Below are 16,783 nucleotides of genomic sequence, written 5' to 3'. Positions count from 1 at the left end.
GTTGTAGTCTATGGGGCGGAGTCTAGCTGAAGGCCTGTAACTAGTGGAGTGCCTCAGGGGTCAGTACTGGGACCAGTATTATTTAATATATTCATCAGTGATTTAGATGAGGGAGTTGAGTGTACTATCAGCAAGTTTGCTGAATGACACTAAGCTGGGAGGAGTGGCTGACACGCCAGAAGGCTGTGCTGCCATCCAGCAAGACCTGGACAGGCTGGAGAGTTGGGCAGGGAATAACTTGATGAAATATAACAAGGGAAAGTGTAGAGTCCTGCATCTGGGCAGGAACAACCCCAGGTTCCAGTATAGATTGGGGAACGACCTGTTAGAGAGCAGTGTAGGGGAGAGGGACCTGGGGGTCCTAGTGGACGACAGGATGACCATGAGCCAACACTGTGCCCTTGTGGCCAAGAAGGCCAATGGCATCCTGGGGTGTATTAGAAGGGGGGTGGTTAGTAGGTCGAGAGAGGTCCTCCTTCCCCTCTACTCTGCCCTGGTGAGACCCCATCTGGAATATTGTGTCCAGTTCTGGGCCCCTCAGTTCAAGAAGGACAGGGACCTGCTGGAGAGAGTCCAGCGCAGGGCAACTAAGATGATTAAGGGAGTGGAGCATCTCCCTTATGAGGAAAGACTGAGGGAGCTGGGTCTCTATAGTTTAGAGAAGAGGAGACTGAGGGGTGACCTTATTAGTGCATATAAATATATAAAGGGGGAGTGTCACGAGGACGGAGCCAGGCTCTACTCAGTGGCAAACAATGATAGGACAAGGGGTAATGGGTACAAACTGGAACACAAGAGGTTCCACTTAAACTTGAGAAGAAACTTCTTCTCAGTGAGGGTGACAGAACACTGAACAGGCTGCCCAGGGGGGTTGTGGAGTCTCCTTCCCTGGAGACATTCAAAACTCGCCTGGACACATTCCTGTGTAACATTATCTAGGTGTTCCTGCTCCGGCAGGGGGATTGGACTAGGTGATCTTTTGAGGTCCCTTCCAATCTCTAGCATACTGTGATACTGTGATAATAATAGTTTAATAATAAATTACAATAAAATCCTATCATATAATAATAATGATTTTGGTTTGAAGGGACCTTAGAGATCATCTAGTTCCAGCCCCCTGCCATGGGCAGGGACACCTTCCACTAGACCAGGTTGCTCGAAGCAGCCTGTTCCAGTGCCTCACCAGCCTCACAGTAAAGAATTTCTTCCTCATACCTAGTCTAAATCTGCCCTCTTTCAGATTAAAGCCATTCCCCTTTGCCCTTGTAAAAAGCCCTTCTCCAGCATTCTTGGAGGCCCCCTTCAGGTACTGGAAGATTGCTATAAAGTGTCCCCAAAGTCTTCTCTTCTTCAGGCTGAATACTACTACTACTAAATAAATTTATAAATACAGCTACTACTAAGAAGAATAGTAATGAAACCAGAGATAACTAAAAGAAAGAAATAAAACTAAAAAGTGAAAAGTCCTTGACTTTGGTCAAATACTACTTAGCAACAAGTAAAACATTGGTGTGTTACTAACTATCCCAGCCAAAACAAGGACATCTTGCTAAGTGCAAAGCTGAAAGTCGTGGGTTGATACACTGCTACACTCTAGTGCAACATAGAATTCTTTCAGATTTCTGCAAAGTGGTGTAGTTTTCTTGTTTGTGGTTTGGTTTGGTTTTTTTTTTCTGGTGGATTAAAGAAGATGGTGTGGCCATGGCGTTACAAATTTCTGCAAAGATTATTAAAGCAGCATGTGATTTGAAAACTGGGGCAACTGATGATCTTAAGGTCTCAAAGACCTTGATGAAATACATGGACGTGTATGAAATATGACTGAACTGAAACAGCTGTAAGTCAATGTCACGTGAGGTTCAGTACTATGAGAAAACCTTGGAATGGCTAGAAGCAAAGAAAATTGAATATTTCATGGACACTTTCTGGAACTTCCCTTCACAAACAGGAAACACACTGCTCCCCTTCAGCTTAAAACTTGTGAAACTCATAATAGTCTTCTTACATCAGGCTTATTATTGCTACTTAGAGTTTGATACCCAGTAACGGAGGTAGTCATTTAACTCTCGTCATTAAATTGATCACATTTGGTCAGACTCAGATTAATGAGAAACCACCATCCTGCTCATCAGTTAGAAAACCATCACTGAGGGTGAACTAGTAGATTAAACTTAAACAAGGGTATTTATTTCTCAGGCTGGAAATAGCCTTTGTATTTTAACAACACCTGAAAACTCAGTCAATGGCAGAAATAAGGGCTAAAGAGCTAACGTACTCAATCCCCTGCTCCAATACAGAATCTCAAAGCCAGTATGCTTCAGAAACAGTTTAATTTGTTGTTGAAGTTCTACAGTGACAAGGATTTCATAGCCTCTGTAGGTGATTTATTCCAGCACTTGAGCACCTACATCGTTAAAGAATTCTCCTTATGGTCTAATCAAAGACCTTAGGCAACTTGGGCAGCTTAAACCCATTATGCCTGGCTCCCAGCAGAGAGGAAAAACAATTTTTCTCTTATCAATATATTTTCTCTATGTAAGGATTGCTCCCCTCGTCTCTTTTCTGAGCTAGGAAACACGAAATCTATTTTCCTCAGAAGCCGGGTTTTCTAGATCTCTGGTCAACTTTGATGTCCTTTCCTGAACCCTTTGCAGTTTGCACCTTTGTGAATCACATAATGCCTATATGTACATGTACATTTTTATACATGTAAGTGCACATATATAATGTATAAATATAAAAAAAATGAGGCACACACATCCCTCTATGCATGCACTTATCTTAGAGCTTCTGCAATGGCACACTATCATTAAACCACTTTCAGTTTTAAAATTCATCTTCACATTGAGATACTTTTCTGCAGAAATGCTGTATAACAAAGACTTTACCGTTTTTACAACTGATTACCCCAAATGCAGATTTTTGTGCATATCCTTAGTGAATTTTTCTTTATTTTAAATAATTATTTTAGGACCTTAACATCTTTCAGAAATAACATAACTTAATTACAATGTCCTCACAAAGAGATGAGGCACTAATTAGGTAAAAGAATGATTGTTTTAATTTTAGCTGCAGCAGAAAGCAGGTGGAACCTTGAGCTCTCCAGCTTACATTTAATTCTATGCAGGATGGTGGTTTTCCCCCTCACACAACAAGAAAGCTATAATGTTTAGTAGAAAGCACAAAAATATTCAGGGAATTGTGCTAAAGCTTTTTTTTTTTTCTTCTTTTTTAATAAATAAATAGTCTTATTGTCCATACATGCTTGGAACTATTAAGCAAGTCATACATAAATTTATTTACACAAGTATTTGGTCTTAGGAGTGGAAACTCCAAAGTTAAAATGAGAACAAATCAGTATATTCCAGAGAATCATACTACTTTCTGATCAGTCCCTGCACCCATAGAATGCTAAATAAGCCAAGTAAACACAGATGTTAGAAGAAACCCTTTAAACTGGAGGCTTCTCCAAGTTTATTTCCCCCTTCAAACTTCCTGTAGAAAGGAGGGAAGGGGGCAGAGGAACCCACCACTGCTCCTCCAAATATTCATTAACAATGCAAATATATATCCAAGACTCACAAGTGAGTCTAATATGCATCCAAAAGGATAAGACTGCTCAGCATGAGGGTAGGGAACATTAGGGGAGAAAAGCCTCAAGGGAAAAAGCCATTACCCTCTCTCAGAAACAGCTTTTTGGAAAACTACATCTTGCAGAAAGAGCTCTGGGTGGGTAATTCTTTAAAATGAAAACAAGAAGATAAAAGCTCTTGTCAAGAGGAGATGGGATGATTTTCAGAAATTAAAATGTACTTCGAGAGAAACCAGATTAAATGTGGGTGGAAAGCACTCCATTAGCCTTGGAAATTCAGATCAAGTACATAGAATAAGATAAAAAGTTACCACACACCCTCCCCCCATACATTGTTCTACAGCATGTTTAAAATACTGATTTTAGCAAATTTAGATGAGAACTTTTTTAATCAAATAGTCTTTTTTCTCCAAAGCCTACAAAACATAATTTGTGAGTTCAAGACTTTTACAATGCTTTAAATCATGATACTGAAGCCACGTGCAGCTTTTGAGCTGCAGGCAACTCTTGAATAATTCAAGTGTAATGCCTGGCAACACAGCTGTGCTGGCTTAAGTATTGATGGACAAGACAAAGGAGACTTCCAGAACAGAATCAGAAACTTCCAAGGCTGCTATCACAACTGACCACTGAACCCAGCTGCATGCTTAGCACTTAGTCATCCCACAACTGCAGTGTTTTATAATAAGTTTCTAACTGCATGATTAATCCTGGGGCAGCCGGTCAAAAGATTCAAGGAAGCAGGAAGTCAGACCTATCCGAAGGTTGAAACTGTAACACCTGGCAGACACCAAGCTGCTTTCCTCTGAGATGCTGATGTTGAAGACTGCTTAGATCCCAGTTCCTGGCCTTAATTTTCATTACTGATGAAAATTATGACTCCTGCTCTAATATTTCTGACCTACTGTTTCAGGCTTCCCTCCCTTACATACCTAAGCTTCCTAGTCTTTCTTTAACTTCTAGGTATATTTCCGAAATTAGTGCTTACAGACACTCTGGAAAACTAGCTTCTAACACAAGAGTTGGGGCATGCCTTCCCACACTGCTTCACCAGCAAGAAGGCTGAAGGTGGGCAAGAAGCTAGGAGGGGACACAACCAGGACAGCTGATCCCAAATGATCAAAGGGATACTCCGTATCATATTATGTCATGCTCAGAAATAAAAAGTAGGTGGAAGTTTGCCAGGGATGCTGTTGCTTGGGAACTGGCTGAGCATCAGTGGGCTGGTGATGGACAATTAGGGTTTTATACATCACATATTTTTCTTGGGTTTGCCTGGGGTTTTGGTTGTTTGGTTTGGGTTTGGTTTTTCGTTTTTGTTTTTTTTGTGTGTTTTTTGTTTTTGTTTTTTTTTTTTGTTTGGTTTGTTTGTTTTTTTTTTCTCCTTTAACTTATTAAACTGTCTTTATCTCAATCCACAAGTTTTCTCTGTTGTACCCTTCAGTTCTCTCCCCCTTCCCACTGAGGTGGGGGGGTAAGTGAGCATCTGTGTGGTGCTTGGCTGATGACCGAAGTTAAACCACAACAGTTCATTCTTAGACTAAAACACCTCTTGTTCACCATGGACCAAAAGAACCAGTTTCAGAAAAACCCCACAGCTTCATGCCAAACTTAAAACATACCTAATCAGCAGGTAGCACTATCAAATATCTACATACAGAAGCTTCCCAATTGCTGATTCAAGCCAGCTGCAATATGCCCAATATTTACCAGAGAAACAATCCTACATGTGTTCAAGTGTAAGCTTTATTGGCCCCACTGTACCAGCTGGCCTACTGCAGAGCAGAATCTTATGCCTCCTAAGTACTGTTGCAAGTCATTCCTTAATATTACTAATAAAGGTATCTGATTATTTTCTACGTTATTCAACCTAAAACAATCACTTTTTTTTTTAAATACTTTTTTAAAACACTTCATACTGGAGATCAACATCAAACATAACTGGTTCTCCTGAACAAGAGGGGAAGACAATCTCACCCACACCCAAAGTGAATATTTTGAAGGTGAATCTTTTTCAAAAAAAATGTGAAGGTTAAAAAAGAAAAGAAGCTCCTGACATCTCACACTGCTGTTCTCTGCCAAAAGAGTTCCACATCTCAGAAAACCCATATTCTCTCTTAATGATCTTCCATCACAATAGAGGTGGCACAAGGCACTGAATTTTTCTTAACATGACTTCTATATACATTTGAGTCTTAAAATTGCGTGTTTGGAGATTCCTGAAGTCATCTCCAATACAATCTTAACAGCTCCCGACAGGTATTCTCTTACCTTTGCCTTTTGCCAGCTTTTGCACTTGCACCTATCTCAGAAATAGGGGGAAAAAGGTGGTATCATGTTTAGAAAGCTATCTTAGCTTTTAATCTCCAGTCTGTCCTGCATAACATAAAGATACAGGGAACTATGTAACAGTCTAAGGAAACCCCTTCTTCAGACTTCTAAGAAAACAATGCAAATACACGTCTTTACACTTAGCAACACACAGCAAAGCACTGAGAGACTTCACACTAAAGCACACACAATGAAAACAGTTAACACAAAGTAAAATGCTTGGGGAAGCTTAAAGGACAAGTGACATTTCTTCAACTTCATACAAAGATTGAGGTGAAGAAAGACTTAAACTCATACATGAATGGAAAATTAATTATTTTCTATTGCTATCTAAGCTTTTTTGCATTGTTAAATAAAATGTATGTTGTTTTTCTGAAGTTATACTTAGAGGTATGAAGGTAGACTTTTCTGTCATATCCTTGTGGTATATGTAAGTAAAATGGAAACTGCTTTATAAAGCAAGTCTAAGCTTTCTTCATTTTTTTTCTTATTACTTGTAATTTTCCAAAGTCAAGAGCTATTGAAAAGACTGAAGTCAAATTAGCTAAATAGAACTTTAAAATTATATGTAAAGATATGTAAAGTTTCTTTTCTTTGGGAAAGTTTTTTCCACAGACATTGGGTTAAAACAGAAATCTATTTTCGTTTTGGTACAATCACAATTAACTTTAATAGGTCACTAAACAGCACTTAGAATTCTCCAGAGCAGTAACTAGTCTTCTGTTCCCACAGTGTCATGAATTCTCCAAAGCAGTAATGACTCTTCTGTTCCCACAATGTGATTGATTATTAACGTACTTTCTGTTGCAAAGCAATACCACAGTTTCTGCACTATATTTGACCAAATCGCACCCAGATTACTTAACACACAATGATCAACAACATTTTAATACAGAACAATACAATGAACAAACTTTAACTGCTTACTTAAACTAAAGTTTAACTAACTTTAACTGGGACTGGAGACCTCAACACTCAGCCTAGGCTTCAGGGCTGAGGGGTGGAACCCTGCAAGTTTGTGGAGCGTGAGAGAAAAACAAATAACTCTTCAGGCAAACCTAACAGACAGAAGTAAACGACCAAATTTGCCTTCCGTGGATGTGCATAGGCCTTGAAAGAAGTAACTGCTTTTGAGTCAGAATTCTGTGTTAGAATTTGGCATATAGTAAATTGGGTAAAAGGACACAGATAAACTTGGTACTTGAACTGTGATTGTTTTAGTAGTTACTGTATGTTTTAACCAGACTGAAAAATGTATTTATGTTAAGAGTACAGTAGGTTTTTCTAGATAACTGAAAGGAAGGAAATGGATACAATTTTCAAATTTTCTGTAGTTTTGAGGAAAAAATGGCTATAGTTCTCTTAATGAGAGAACTCAAACTTGCCAGCTTCATTGTTTGTAAACTGGATGCAATACTTTCTTGGCTCTCAAAGAATTCCTAAGACTTAATATATTTTTGCATGGCATTGATAAAAGAGTTAGCTATAGAAATATTATCTGTTCACATAACTAGACAGCTCTGCTAATGTAATTAATTTTTATTCTATAAAATGTTAACTATGATTAACTTGTACAGTTTTAGGCAGCTAACATCTAAGAGAAAATCAACACAAGAAGGGACTGCTGGAGTGAGGCCGAAGGATGGCCACAATAATAATCAGAGGGCTAGAGCACCTCTCCTATGAAGGCTGAGAGTTGGGCTTATTCAACCTGGAGAAGGCTCTGGAGAGACCTTAGAGCAGTCTTCCAGTACCTAAAGGGGGACTGCAAGAATGCTGGAGAGGGACTTTATACAACAGCGTATAGGGAAATGACAAAGGATAATGTCTTCAAAGAGTTGTGGAAGCCCCTTCCCCAGAAGTGTTCAAGGCCAGGCTGAACAGGGCTTGGAGCAACCTGGTCTATTGGAAGGTGTTTGTGCCCATGGCAGGGGAGTTGGAACTAAATGATCTTCAAGGTCCCTTCCGACCCAAACCATTCTGTGATTCATCTTACTCACCCTGCATGGAGAACTCATAGCAGCCTTCCAATATTTGAAGTGGACCTACAAGCATGCCAGAGAGGGACTCTGTCAGGGACTGTAGTGACAGGACAAGGGTAACAGGTTTAGACTTAAACAGAAACGTTCAGGCTAGATATAAGGAAGAAGCTCTTTACTGTAAGGGTGGTGAGTCACTGGAACAGGTGGCCCAAAAAAGTGGTAAATGCTCCACCCCTGGCAGTGCTCAAGGCTGAGTTGGACAGAGGCTTGGGCAGCACGGTCTAGTGTGAGGTGTCCCTGCCCATGGCAGAGGGGTTGGAACTAGATGATCTTAAGGTCCCTTCCAACCCAAACCATTCTATGATTCTATCCTGATGCAAACTTTCATGGAACTTGAAGAAACCTCTGCTTTCAGCACCCCCTTCTCATCATGCTACTGAAACACTGATGTAATGCTGGTCTCTCAGATGTAGTGATCATCTACATGACTTAACAGTATCTCATATGACCCTCACTGTCTCTAAAGCACATGCCTATCATTCCTCAGTTCAAGCTAAAGAAGACCAAATTTGTGAGTGAAAGAGCACACACTCATCCTCCCCAAGTAGATGTTTAGATGATTAAGTTAATGAAACTGAAAAAGCATCTGGTCTTTTCTAAAATAAATTAACAAATAAATAAATAAATAGATAAATAGATCACTCATTCTATACCGTCCACATTCTAGCATCATCACCTATCCAGAACTCTTGTGGATCCACAGACAATATCACCAAGACCCAATCTTTGCTTCTTGCCTCCTTTGCATAGATTTTGGATTAATTTGGCTGTCTGGACAAAAATTGTCTTTCTACAAAACATCCTGGAATCCATTTACAAGACTGTGGCAAAGCTTAGCCTTCTCATTTCTTCCTCTTATCCTTACTGTAGGATAACTCTAGGAACACTGGTGGTGTTCAAGGCCAGGTTGGACAAAGCCTTGGGTGGCATGGTTTAGTGTGAGGTGTCCCTGCCCATGGCAGGGGGGTTGGAACTAGATGATCTTAAGGTCCTTTCCAACCCTAACTATTCTATGATTCTATGAAATAACTTATACTCATGTTCTTCATAGCTGTAAGTTTATTAATTCTTAATACTTTCTTGATCAGAACTTCTCATGGTATTCTCTGCAAATATGGCAAAAAGCTGCTCACTTCCTTTACACATCATTGTCGACAGCAGCCTTTCTTACACATATGCTTTTCCCAAATTTGTATAATTGAATCCACAAGCATAATTTCAGCTGCATTCTTAATATAGGAATTGTTTGTGTAATTGTACACATACTATTAGCAAGTGCAGTATGATCTTAACATTATGCAGTATACATTCTGAAATGTGATGCATCATCTCTACCTACTGCATATTGCTCTCCTTAACCCTAGACAGCAAATGAATCAAGGGCTTTTTCCAGAAAGTAAACTTACAACATGTAAAGGAAATCTGTGCTCATGTCTTAGGGGTTTCTGCATTTTTAGTGTTGAAATAAAACTTGCTCAGATCACAATAACTAATTTCTAAAATAATATCCAAAATATTATAGGTCAGCATATGTGAGACTGAATGTGAGACTGAAGATACAACCTCAGTCTGAACAGAACTATTACACAGCAATAGCTTTACATTAGTACCATGCATGGAAAGAAATTTGTTCAATCACTCAGTTTACTACTAATCATTCAGCAACTATGGCGTTTTCCCACCATTTCTCTCCCTACCTCCACCTTTCCTCAGAATCCCAGATTAAATTTTTTTCCATCTGTTCCTTTATTAGCACAACAATGTGAACGAACTTTGAACAGTGGTTTTATTGGTAGCTAAAAGAACCTTCTTTAAAGAACTTTGTTATGTAGGTTATATATAGTTGCAACAGTTGTATTTTACTATTTATTTAAATATTCTACTGGGAAATTCCAACATGGCTTAAAAATATGCATTATGTCAGAAAAGATGTACAGATACAGACACTACTATGAATTGCCCAAATCTAAACTTCGGCACCACACACCATAATCCTAATAATCAACACTGAGTTTAAGATTAGGTTTGCAGATGCATTACAATTCACTTTGCTAGACCTATATACCACCTGTCAAGCTTCAAGAAAACCCTATTTAGTGGACTTACTTAACTGAGGTAAGAAACCCTTTGGAAAGATTCACATGCATATATAGCTGAACTAGACAGTTACGTTTGCTTTCTTTTGTCACCTTATTCCTTGTAACATAAGGATGCCCAGGAATCTGAGAACACATAAGCATGTGTATGCTCTTATACAAAGAGTATTAAAAAAGTATTAAAAAAGTATTAACATAATTAAACCAACAATAATCTCCTATTCAGGGTTTCACCCACAGTACTTGAAATCAATCACCATAATAATTTTACTAGATTTTTATATTATATTTATCATACCTTTTTTTTCATAGAAATGTGGACACATTAATTTTGGTCAAGTAATCACAATATTAAAACTGTATGAAGGTCTTACACAGGCTTTAGATGTCTTATCTGACTCCCAGTGAACCAAAACTTAATCGACATTTATTTAGGAATTGGGGCTTTATAGAGTCCGGTGAGTATGTTCTTTACAATAACTAAATGGAGGAGAAAAGAGCTAAAAAGAAGCAAAATGTTACTGAAAATTACTTGTTTCAGCTTTTCTCAGCCATGCATTTCTCTGAACATGTTGGTTTAAAAAAAAAGCATAAAAATTTCCAATTAATGTGAAACATCAGTCATTATTTACATGTTTACACAGTATTTATGTGCTTTATCACTAGATCACCACTATATGTTACTATTTACCTATAGATTAATTATTTTAGAGCCTAGTGGGTTTTAAAGTACATTTATTTTCTAAAGACTACTCTGAAGCTAGGACTTTGCCACATATGGTTTGGGAATAGCTTACAGGGCTGAAAGACAGCAATTAACAAACAGAAGAACTACTTACAAGCAAATTATTCAGAATCATTTTGAGTGCCTTCAGTACTAACATATTTTAATAATATAAAACACATCTAGTAATTAAAAAAGTTGGAAAAAGAAACTAGGAATGTAGAACTCAGGGAACAGTCATGCTTGTTCATATATTAAAGTTCTTATTGTAAAAGGACAGATAGGTAACTGATAGATTAAAAAAAGTATAGTTGTGATTTTTTATTGTATTCTTTCTGTTTTGTAGAGAAGCAAATTCAAATACATACAGATAACACAAGAAGCAATCCAATGCTATTTCATTCATCTAATTTAAAAATAGCCCTGCTAATTTCAAGATGTTTTATATAAACACGCTGTTTGCAAACATTTTGAGAATATTACTGCAATATGCGAATACAGTGACTACTTACTAAAGTTTACCAAATTGGTACTTGAAGGAACAACAAAAAACACACATATAGAAGTATAGATGACTAGCATTTGTCATATTCTCTCAAGGAAAAGCAGGAGTCACACTAATCTCTCTAATCTCTTAGCACATATTACACACATATATATAGACATAAACAGATTCACAAACCTATAAGAATGTGGTCACCTACAGCATAGCAAGTTCTCAGTTATGCCTTTCTACTCCACTAATAAATCAATGTAATTCACTATTAAGTGACCTAAATGTAGCCAGAATGGTAACAAATTAACAAAATTCTAAAATCATCCAGCCACTCACCAAAAGACTGAATGCAGGTTTCAAGAAGATCTTCCAAAGTGGCCCCTTTGGCTAAATGCCCCAAGGGCACCATTGTGAGCTGGGTAAGATGCGAGATGCTGGGACAACGACCAATCTGCTTCAGCTCATGTGCTGATTCAGGGGCTGTGCTGCATGCTTGGGCAGGTTGCCTAAAAGAAAGCCCAATGGTGAAGTAAATACAAGAAGATCCAATGGTAAATTTTACACTGCATGGCAAAGGAGGAGAGATTTAAGACTATTATCCCCCTGTAGCTAGGGTGCTGAAAAACCTAACCCTCCCACTTAATACGCACACCAAAGAGACTGCTCAGTAAGTGCCTTCCCCCTCTCCCCCTTCTAAACATGGATTGTAGAGTACACAGTTATAGAGCTCCTTGAATAATCTGTCAAGATTTTCAGAAGTACTGGCTCTTTGTTGGGGACTTATGTTTACATTACAGCATAAATAAGCATAAAACCCCCTCAAACTATGTAACAGCAATATTGTTATGCAGTAATCTACTACCACATATTTGTGTGCCCACCAAAAGCAAAGGTGGAAAAAATATAACTATAATCAAACAATACACTCTCTGGAAGATGCCAGACTAGCTTTAATCATTTGGAAAATCACTATTAAGTAAACAAAATATCAGTGCAACTTTACAGTGGAGTAAAATTAAACAATTAAAACCAAAACAAATCAAATAAAGCATATTAATTTGCATTTGTTCTATACTATTATTTCTTACTAAGTTGTTTTAAAATTGCATGCATGATTAATGTTTTTAATAATAAAGATAAAAGGGACCAAAATAAAGCCCATATCTAGTTTTAGGCTTGTATTTTGATCATATAAAATCTTAGATTTCAAGAATGTGTATGTTTACAGATAGAAGAAAGACTGTTTATTGTCTGCATACAAGTTCATAACTCTGCATGAAATAGTAAAGAGATACATTTTTATATCAATGAAAAGTGCTGAAACATTTTTGCCTGCAAAGAACAGGAACCACCTCAAAATCTGACTTGAGAATATAACCATATAGCTCACAAAAGGGCAACAACCACTGGTGTTTCAATAAAATTTGGGTTTATTTCAGGGGCAATTTACACTCCACAGTCTTCCTAAGCAAGTGACTCCCGCATCTTTAAGATGCTACCTTCAGCTTTCATACAAATTTTCTTTGAACAATATACTAGACTTCATTAATAAACAGTCCTGGGGAAAAAAGGCAGAGAAATTTATCCAGTGTGCGTATCACATACATAAAAGGAAGGAAAAGACACGAACATTCCCGTACAGGCACTCCTGGATGAAGTTGGAAATAAGCACACCTTATGAAGACCGACTGGACCTTACGTCACCCTAGTCAAGCCTTTTTCTGTCTCATTTGAATGCTGAGAAAGCCATGAAACTACACGTGATGTCACTCACAACCTAACACTGAACCCAGGCCTTCGTAGTTAAAAAAGTCAGGAAAATGCAGGCCAGATCCTGCAGAAGTAGTGACCATCATGTAGCTCCTCCACAGTTAAGCTAACAGTGCCTGTGCAAAGAATGTTCTCTTCCCTTCCCCCTTTCTCTAAATTTCCATCTTAGCTTTGTGATCTGACTTCCTGTTCTCATCTGAAAAGTGCAAGGGTCTGTTCAGCTTTCAGAGTTTTCTTTTTACAAGCTGAAACCCCTCTCTTAGCTTTATTCCAGTGCCTCTTGGACACAGAGCATAGGGTCTTAGCAATGCAGTAGTAATGAAGTAGTAGTTACAGCACAAGTTATCTTTAGGTCTTGGCAACAGAGCGTAGAAAAAACTAAAGCGTCCACACCCCAAAAAAAGTTTGCAATAACACTGTGGCCAACTTGGCAGCACTGGACAAACAAAACTGAGCCGGTGACACGTCTGGGACTAACGTGTCATTCATTAGAATGGATCCCCTTGCCGCAGCTGCTTGACATAAAAAATAGATTAAAGATGTGCGGGGGGGGGGGAGGGGACACACAACACGAGCACCCTGCATTTCCACTGCACCCTATTTGGCGGTGGGAAGAAACCACAAACAAATGATCACCAGCTCCAGAAGTGGCACCGGGGCAGGTGGCGTTCCCCCGGCTAGGAGGGTGGGCAGGAGCCTTGCGCCCCGACCCCTCGCTCCGCGCGCCGCCGGCGGTGCCGCAGGTAACCGGAGCCCGGGTGAAGGCCGCACCACCCCTCCCGCCCAGCCGTCTCGCCGGGACCGTAAGGTGAGGTTTTTCCCCAGCCCGGGCTGACCGACCTGCCCTGCACACACCCGTACTCAAAAGGGTAAAACAATGTCCTCCCCTCACACACACTCTCCAGTGCTTCTTTCCTTCCTCTTTCTCACCCGGCCTCCACGGAGCCCCAGCCGCTCGGAACACCGTCCCCCGGAAGCCCCCGCTGGGCAGCACAGCACCAGCCCACCGCGCCCGTCCCCACCGCGCCGGGCGGGCTTCTCACGCTCTCAGGCACAGCGGCGTGTGACCCCCAGACCTACCGCCGGACCGCAGCCCGCCCCGTGGCGGGCACCTTCCTGGGAGAGCGGGAGACAGGACCGAGAGAATTAAAGCGCAACTCACGGGGTTTCTCTCCTTTTCCTTAAGGTTCCCATGCCGGTGCCAGCCGCAGCTCCGCCGCCCGGCCGGGTCTGCCCGCAGCGCAGGGAGCGGGGCTGCGCGGGGCGGGGGAGGCCGGGGAGAGCGGCGCGGCCCCGCGCATCGCCTCCTCCAGCCTCGCCGCTCTCCCGCTCCCCGTCGCGCCTCGGGAGGAGCCTGAAAGCAATTCAAGTGGGGCAGCGGCGGCGGCACCGCCACCCGTGACGAGCGCAGGCGAAGATCTTATCGGCAGAAGGAAGTACGGAGCTACTGGGCTGCTCTTCTCTGAAGCCACCGGATTTACCGGGTACCGAAACACGCTCTCCGCCTCGCACCATCCGGCTCTAAAACCGCCGCAACTTTTTCCACAGCACAACTTTGGCGGAACTGGTCAGTACAGGGCCAGGGCGGGCAGGGAGAGCCCACTCCCCACGGCGGGATGAGCCATCGGGGCTTACGGGGACCGAGGACAGCGGCTGTTGGGGGGGGGTTGGAGAGTGAATCCGCGACCGGACCCCAGCCTCTGACAGCACCGGGGTTACGTGGCTGCGGGTGGAGTGATTGGCTGGGTCGCCAGCAGAGGGGTGGGGTGTTCACCAGGGCCCGGCAGACACCTGCCGCAGGGGAGAACCGGACGGAAGGCGGCAGACAGCCCCGGGACCCTCGGCGGACAGCCTCGGGGTGGTGCGTGGCGGAGCCTGGCGAGCGGCCGGGCAGACGGCAAGGTGGCCGGGTCATTGACCCCTGCGTCGGCAGGAGCCCGCGGCGCCCCCGGCCCGTGGTATGCTCAGTGTCTGCGGGATGCTGGGGCTGGTGCGGGGAGGTGATACACACCACACTGACTTTAAAACTTGCGGTTTTAAAGACTGATTATTTGGCACCTTACACCGCCCCTCCAGTATAACCTCACAGCAAGGAATGGGGACACACTAGTTTTCATGGTCCTTTTACTATAATCACGAGTTCCTGAAAGCTCTTCCAACTCAACATTGACAACTCCTTTACTTCTGAAGAGAAATAACCAGACAAAAAATCTGAAGGGGAAAACTTGCCCTGTATCCTGCAACTTATGTTCTGATCAAATGGTTTTCCCTTGAGAAATACACTCCGCGGAGCAGTACAAAAGTACTGGGTCACAGGGCACTCCAGCTGCCAGCTGGAGTCAACAAAAATAAGTCAACGGCTTATTTTGAGAGCGCTGTTTATGTTCTTAAAAATTACTCAGTCATCAGAATGCCACTGGGCCTCACACTGAGATCCAGACAGTTTTCATAAGCTCTTTCTTCAGTTTTAAGGCTAACTGGTAAGATTCAGGTATTCAGAATAATTTCCTGCGAACAGTTGGGGCACATTTCTGTTTAGGTCTCCAAAATGATCAGTTTTGCAAAGGACACAGCTCACTGGCATTTTCTCACAGAGAGTGGTAACAGCCATTATCACAGCAGGAGCTGTGTGAACCTGACTTTTGCTTTGCTGAAAACCTCCAGGTAAAAGGAAAAACCCCACATACTTCTGGAATCTTATCAGTGATTCAGTAGGTGATGTTCTTCTGAGTGAGTTTTCAGCCCATTCCTAGCACAGAGCTCGAAGGTTGCTGTGGTTTAACAAACAAAATACATTCATATATATCCAAGACCGCAGGTCATGTGGTCTGTGATATTATCTGTAGCATTTATGTTGGTAAGCCAATTTCCTGGCTGAATTATACTTCGGAGAAGTGCCTGCCAACTATCTTTGCTTTTTCTTTAACACATTTTCCTTGAGCAGTTCATGTGTGTGCATACACACACAAATAAACGGAGGTTTGACAGAAACAATACACACAATACCTTTGTGGTCAGAAGGAAATCCATATGTAAATCTCACAGTAGACAATCTCATGCAAAATTTCAGTTGTAACTTACATGCCCACACAACAGTCTGACATACTGATTCTTCAATATAATGTTCTTCAGATGAAGTGGGTTTCTACTATAAAGTAGATTTATGCCTGGTTTGTGTCCTCAGAGGTTCAGAGATTTGCTCTGTGGAAAAGCAAGATATTTATTCTGTTCTCAGTGCTTCAATCAGTGGATGATTGCTTTAAAATATAACTTATGATCCAAAGGAGCCATGCTAAGAGAGTTGCAACATGACGATGGCTAGGATGGAGAATGTGTCATATTACTCCCAAGGGAACATGACCAGCCAGGTGGTTTTATACTGTTGTGCTCAGATTCCTGGAACATCTTGCAACGATAGTAACTTACAAATTGGATTTTACCATTGGAACCAACTTTCTGTCTTGGTGCAAGCTGATCTTTGAAGTTCTGCTTACTTCAAGATACGCCTTTCTCCCTCTAAGTTAGTGCAAGTCCACAGACCTAGCTTGGCCTTGAAGCGGAGTGAAAATAATTTTCTTAAGGTGTGCTTTTCTATCTGCTTTAAGCTCATTTAATTTGCCATCTTTCGTGGGTCCATATTCCTGTGCTTTACAATGGTCCAAGTAGTGGAGCTTGTACAACCACACAGTGAGCTGCATACAAAAATTGATTAATGGCAAAAAACCCAACCCA

The 16,783-nt window shown here is 41.2% G+C and overlaps 1 protein-coding gene across 2 annotated transcripts in view; it reads right to left on the bottom strand.

Annotated features, from left to right (window-relative positions):
• RASGRP1 (RAS guanyl releasing protein 1) overlaps positions 1–14,341 on the bottom strand; it is a 49,530-nt gene extending 35,189 nt beyond the window's left edge. For both annotated transcript variants that reach the window (XR_009745107.1, XM_061463396.1), the window contains exons 1-2: positions 14,214–14,341; positions 11,618–11,787 (exon numbers count right to left, since the gene is read on the bottom strand). Coding sequence is in view for 1 of the 2 variants with exons in the window: in XM_061463396.1 (XP_061319380.1) it covers positions 11,618–11,787; positions 14,214–14,245 (202 nt within the window). In the remaining variant the exon portion in view is untranslated. The remainder of the gene's footprint in view (positions 1–11,617; positions 11,788–14,213) is intronic.
• Between the last annotated feature and the right edge of the window lie 2,442 nt (positions 14,342–16,783).

Source organism: Pezoporus flaviventris, unplaced genomic scaffold (genome assembly GCF_033815535.1).
Source record: "Pezoporus flaviventris isolate CSIRO_AGI_PZ_B2104156 unplaced genomic scaffold, CSIRO_AGI_Pfla_v1 ptg000036l, whole genome shotgun sequence".
Classification (NCBI taxonomy): domain Eukaryota; kingdom Metazoa; phylum Chordata; class Aves; order Psittaciformes; family Psittacidae; genus Pezoporus; species Pezoporus flaviventris.
The sequence above is the reverse complement of the archived record's forward strand: the minus strand, read 5'-3'. Positions and strand labels throughout refer to the sequence as shown.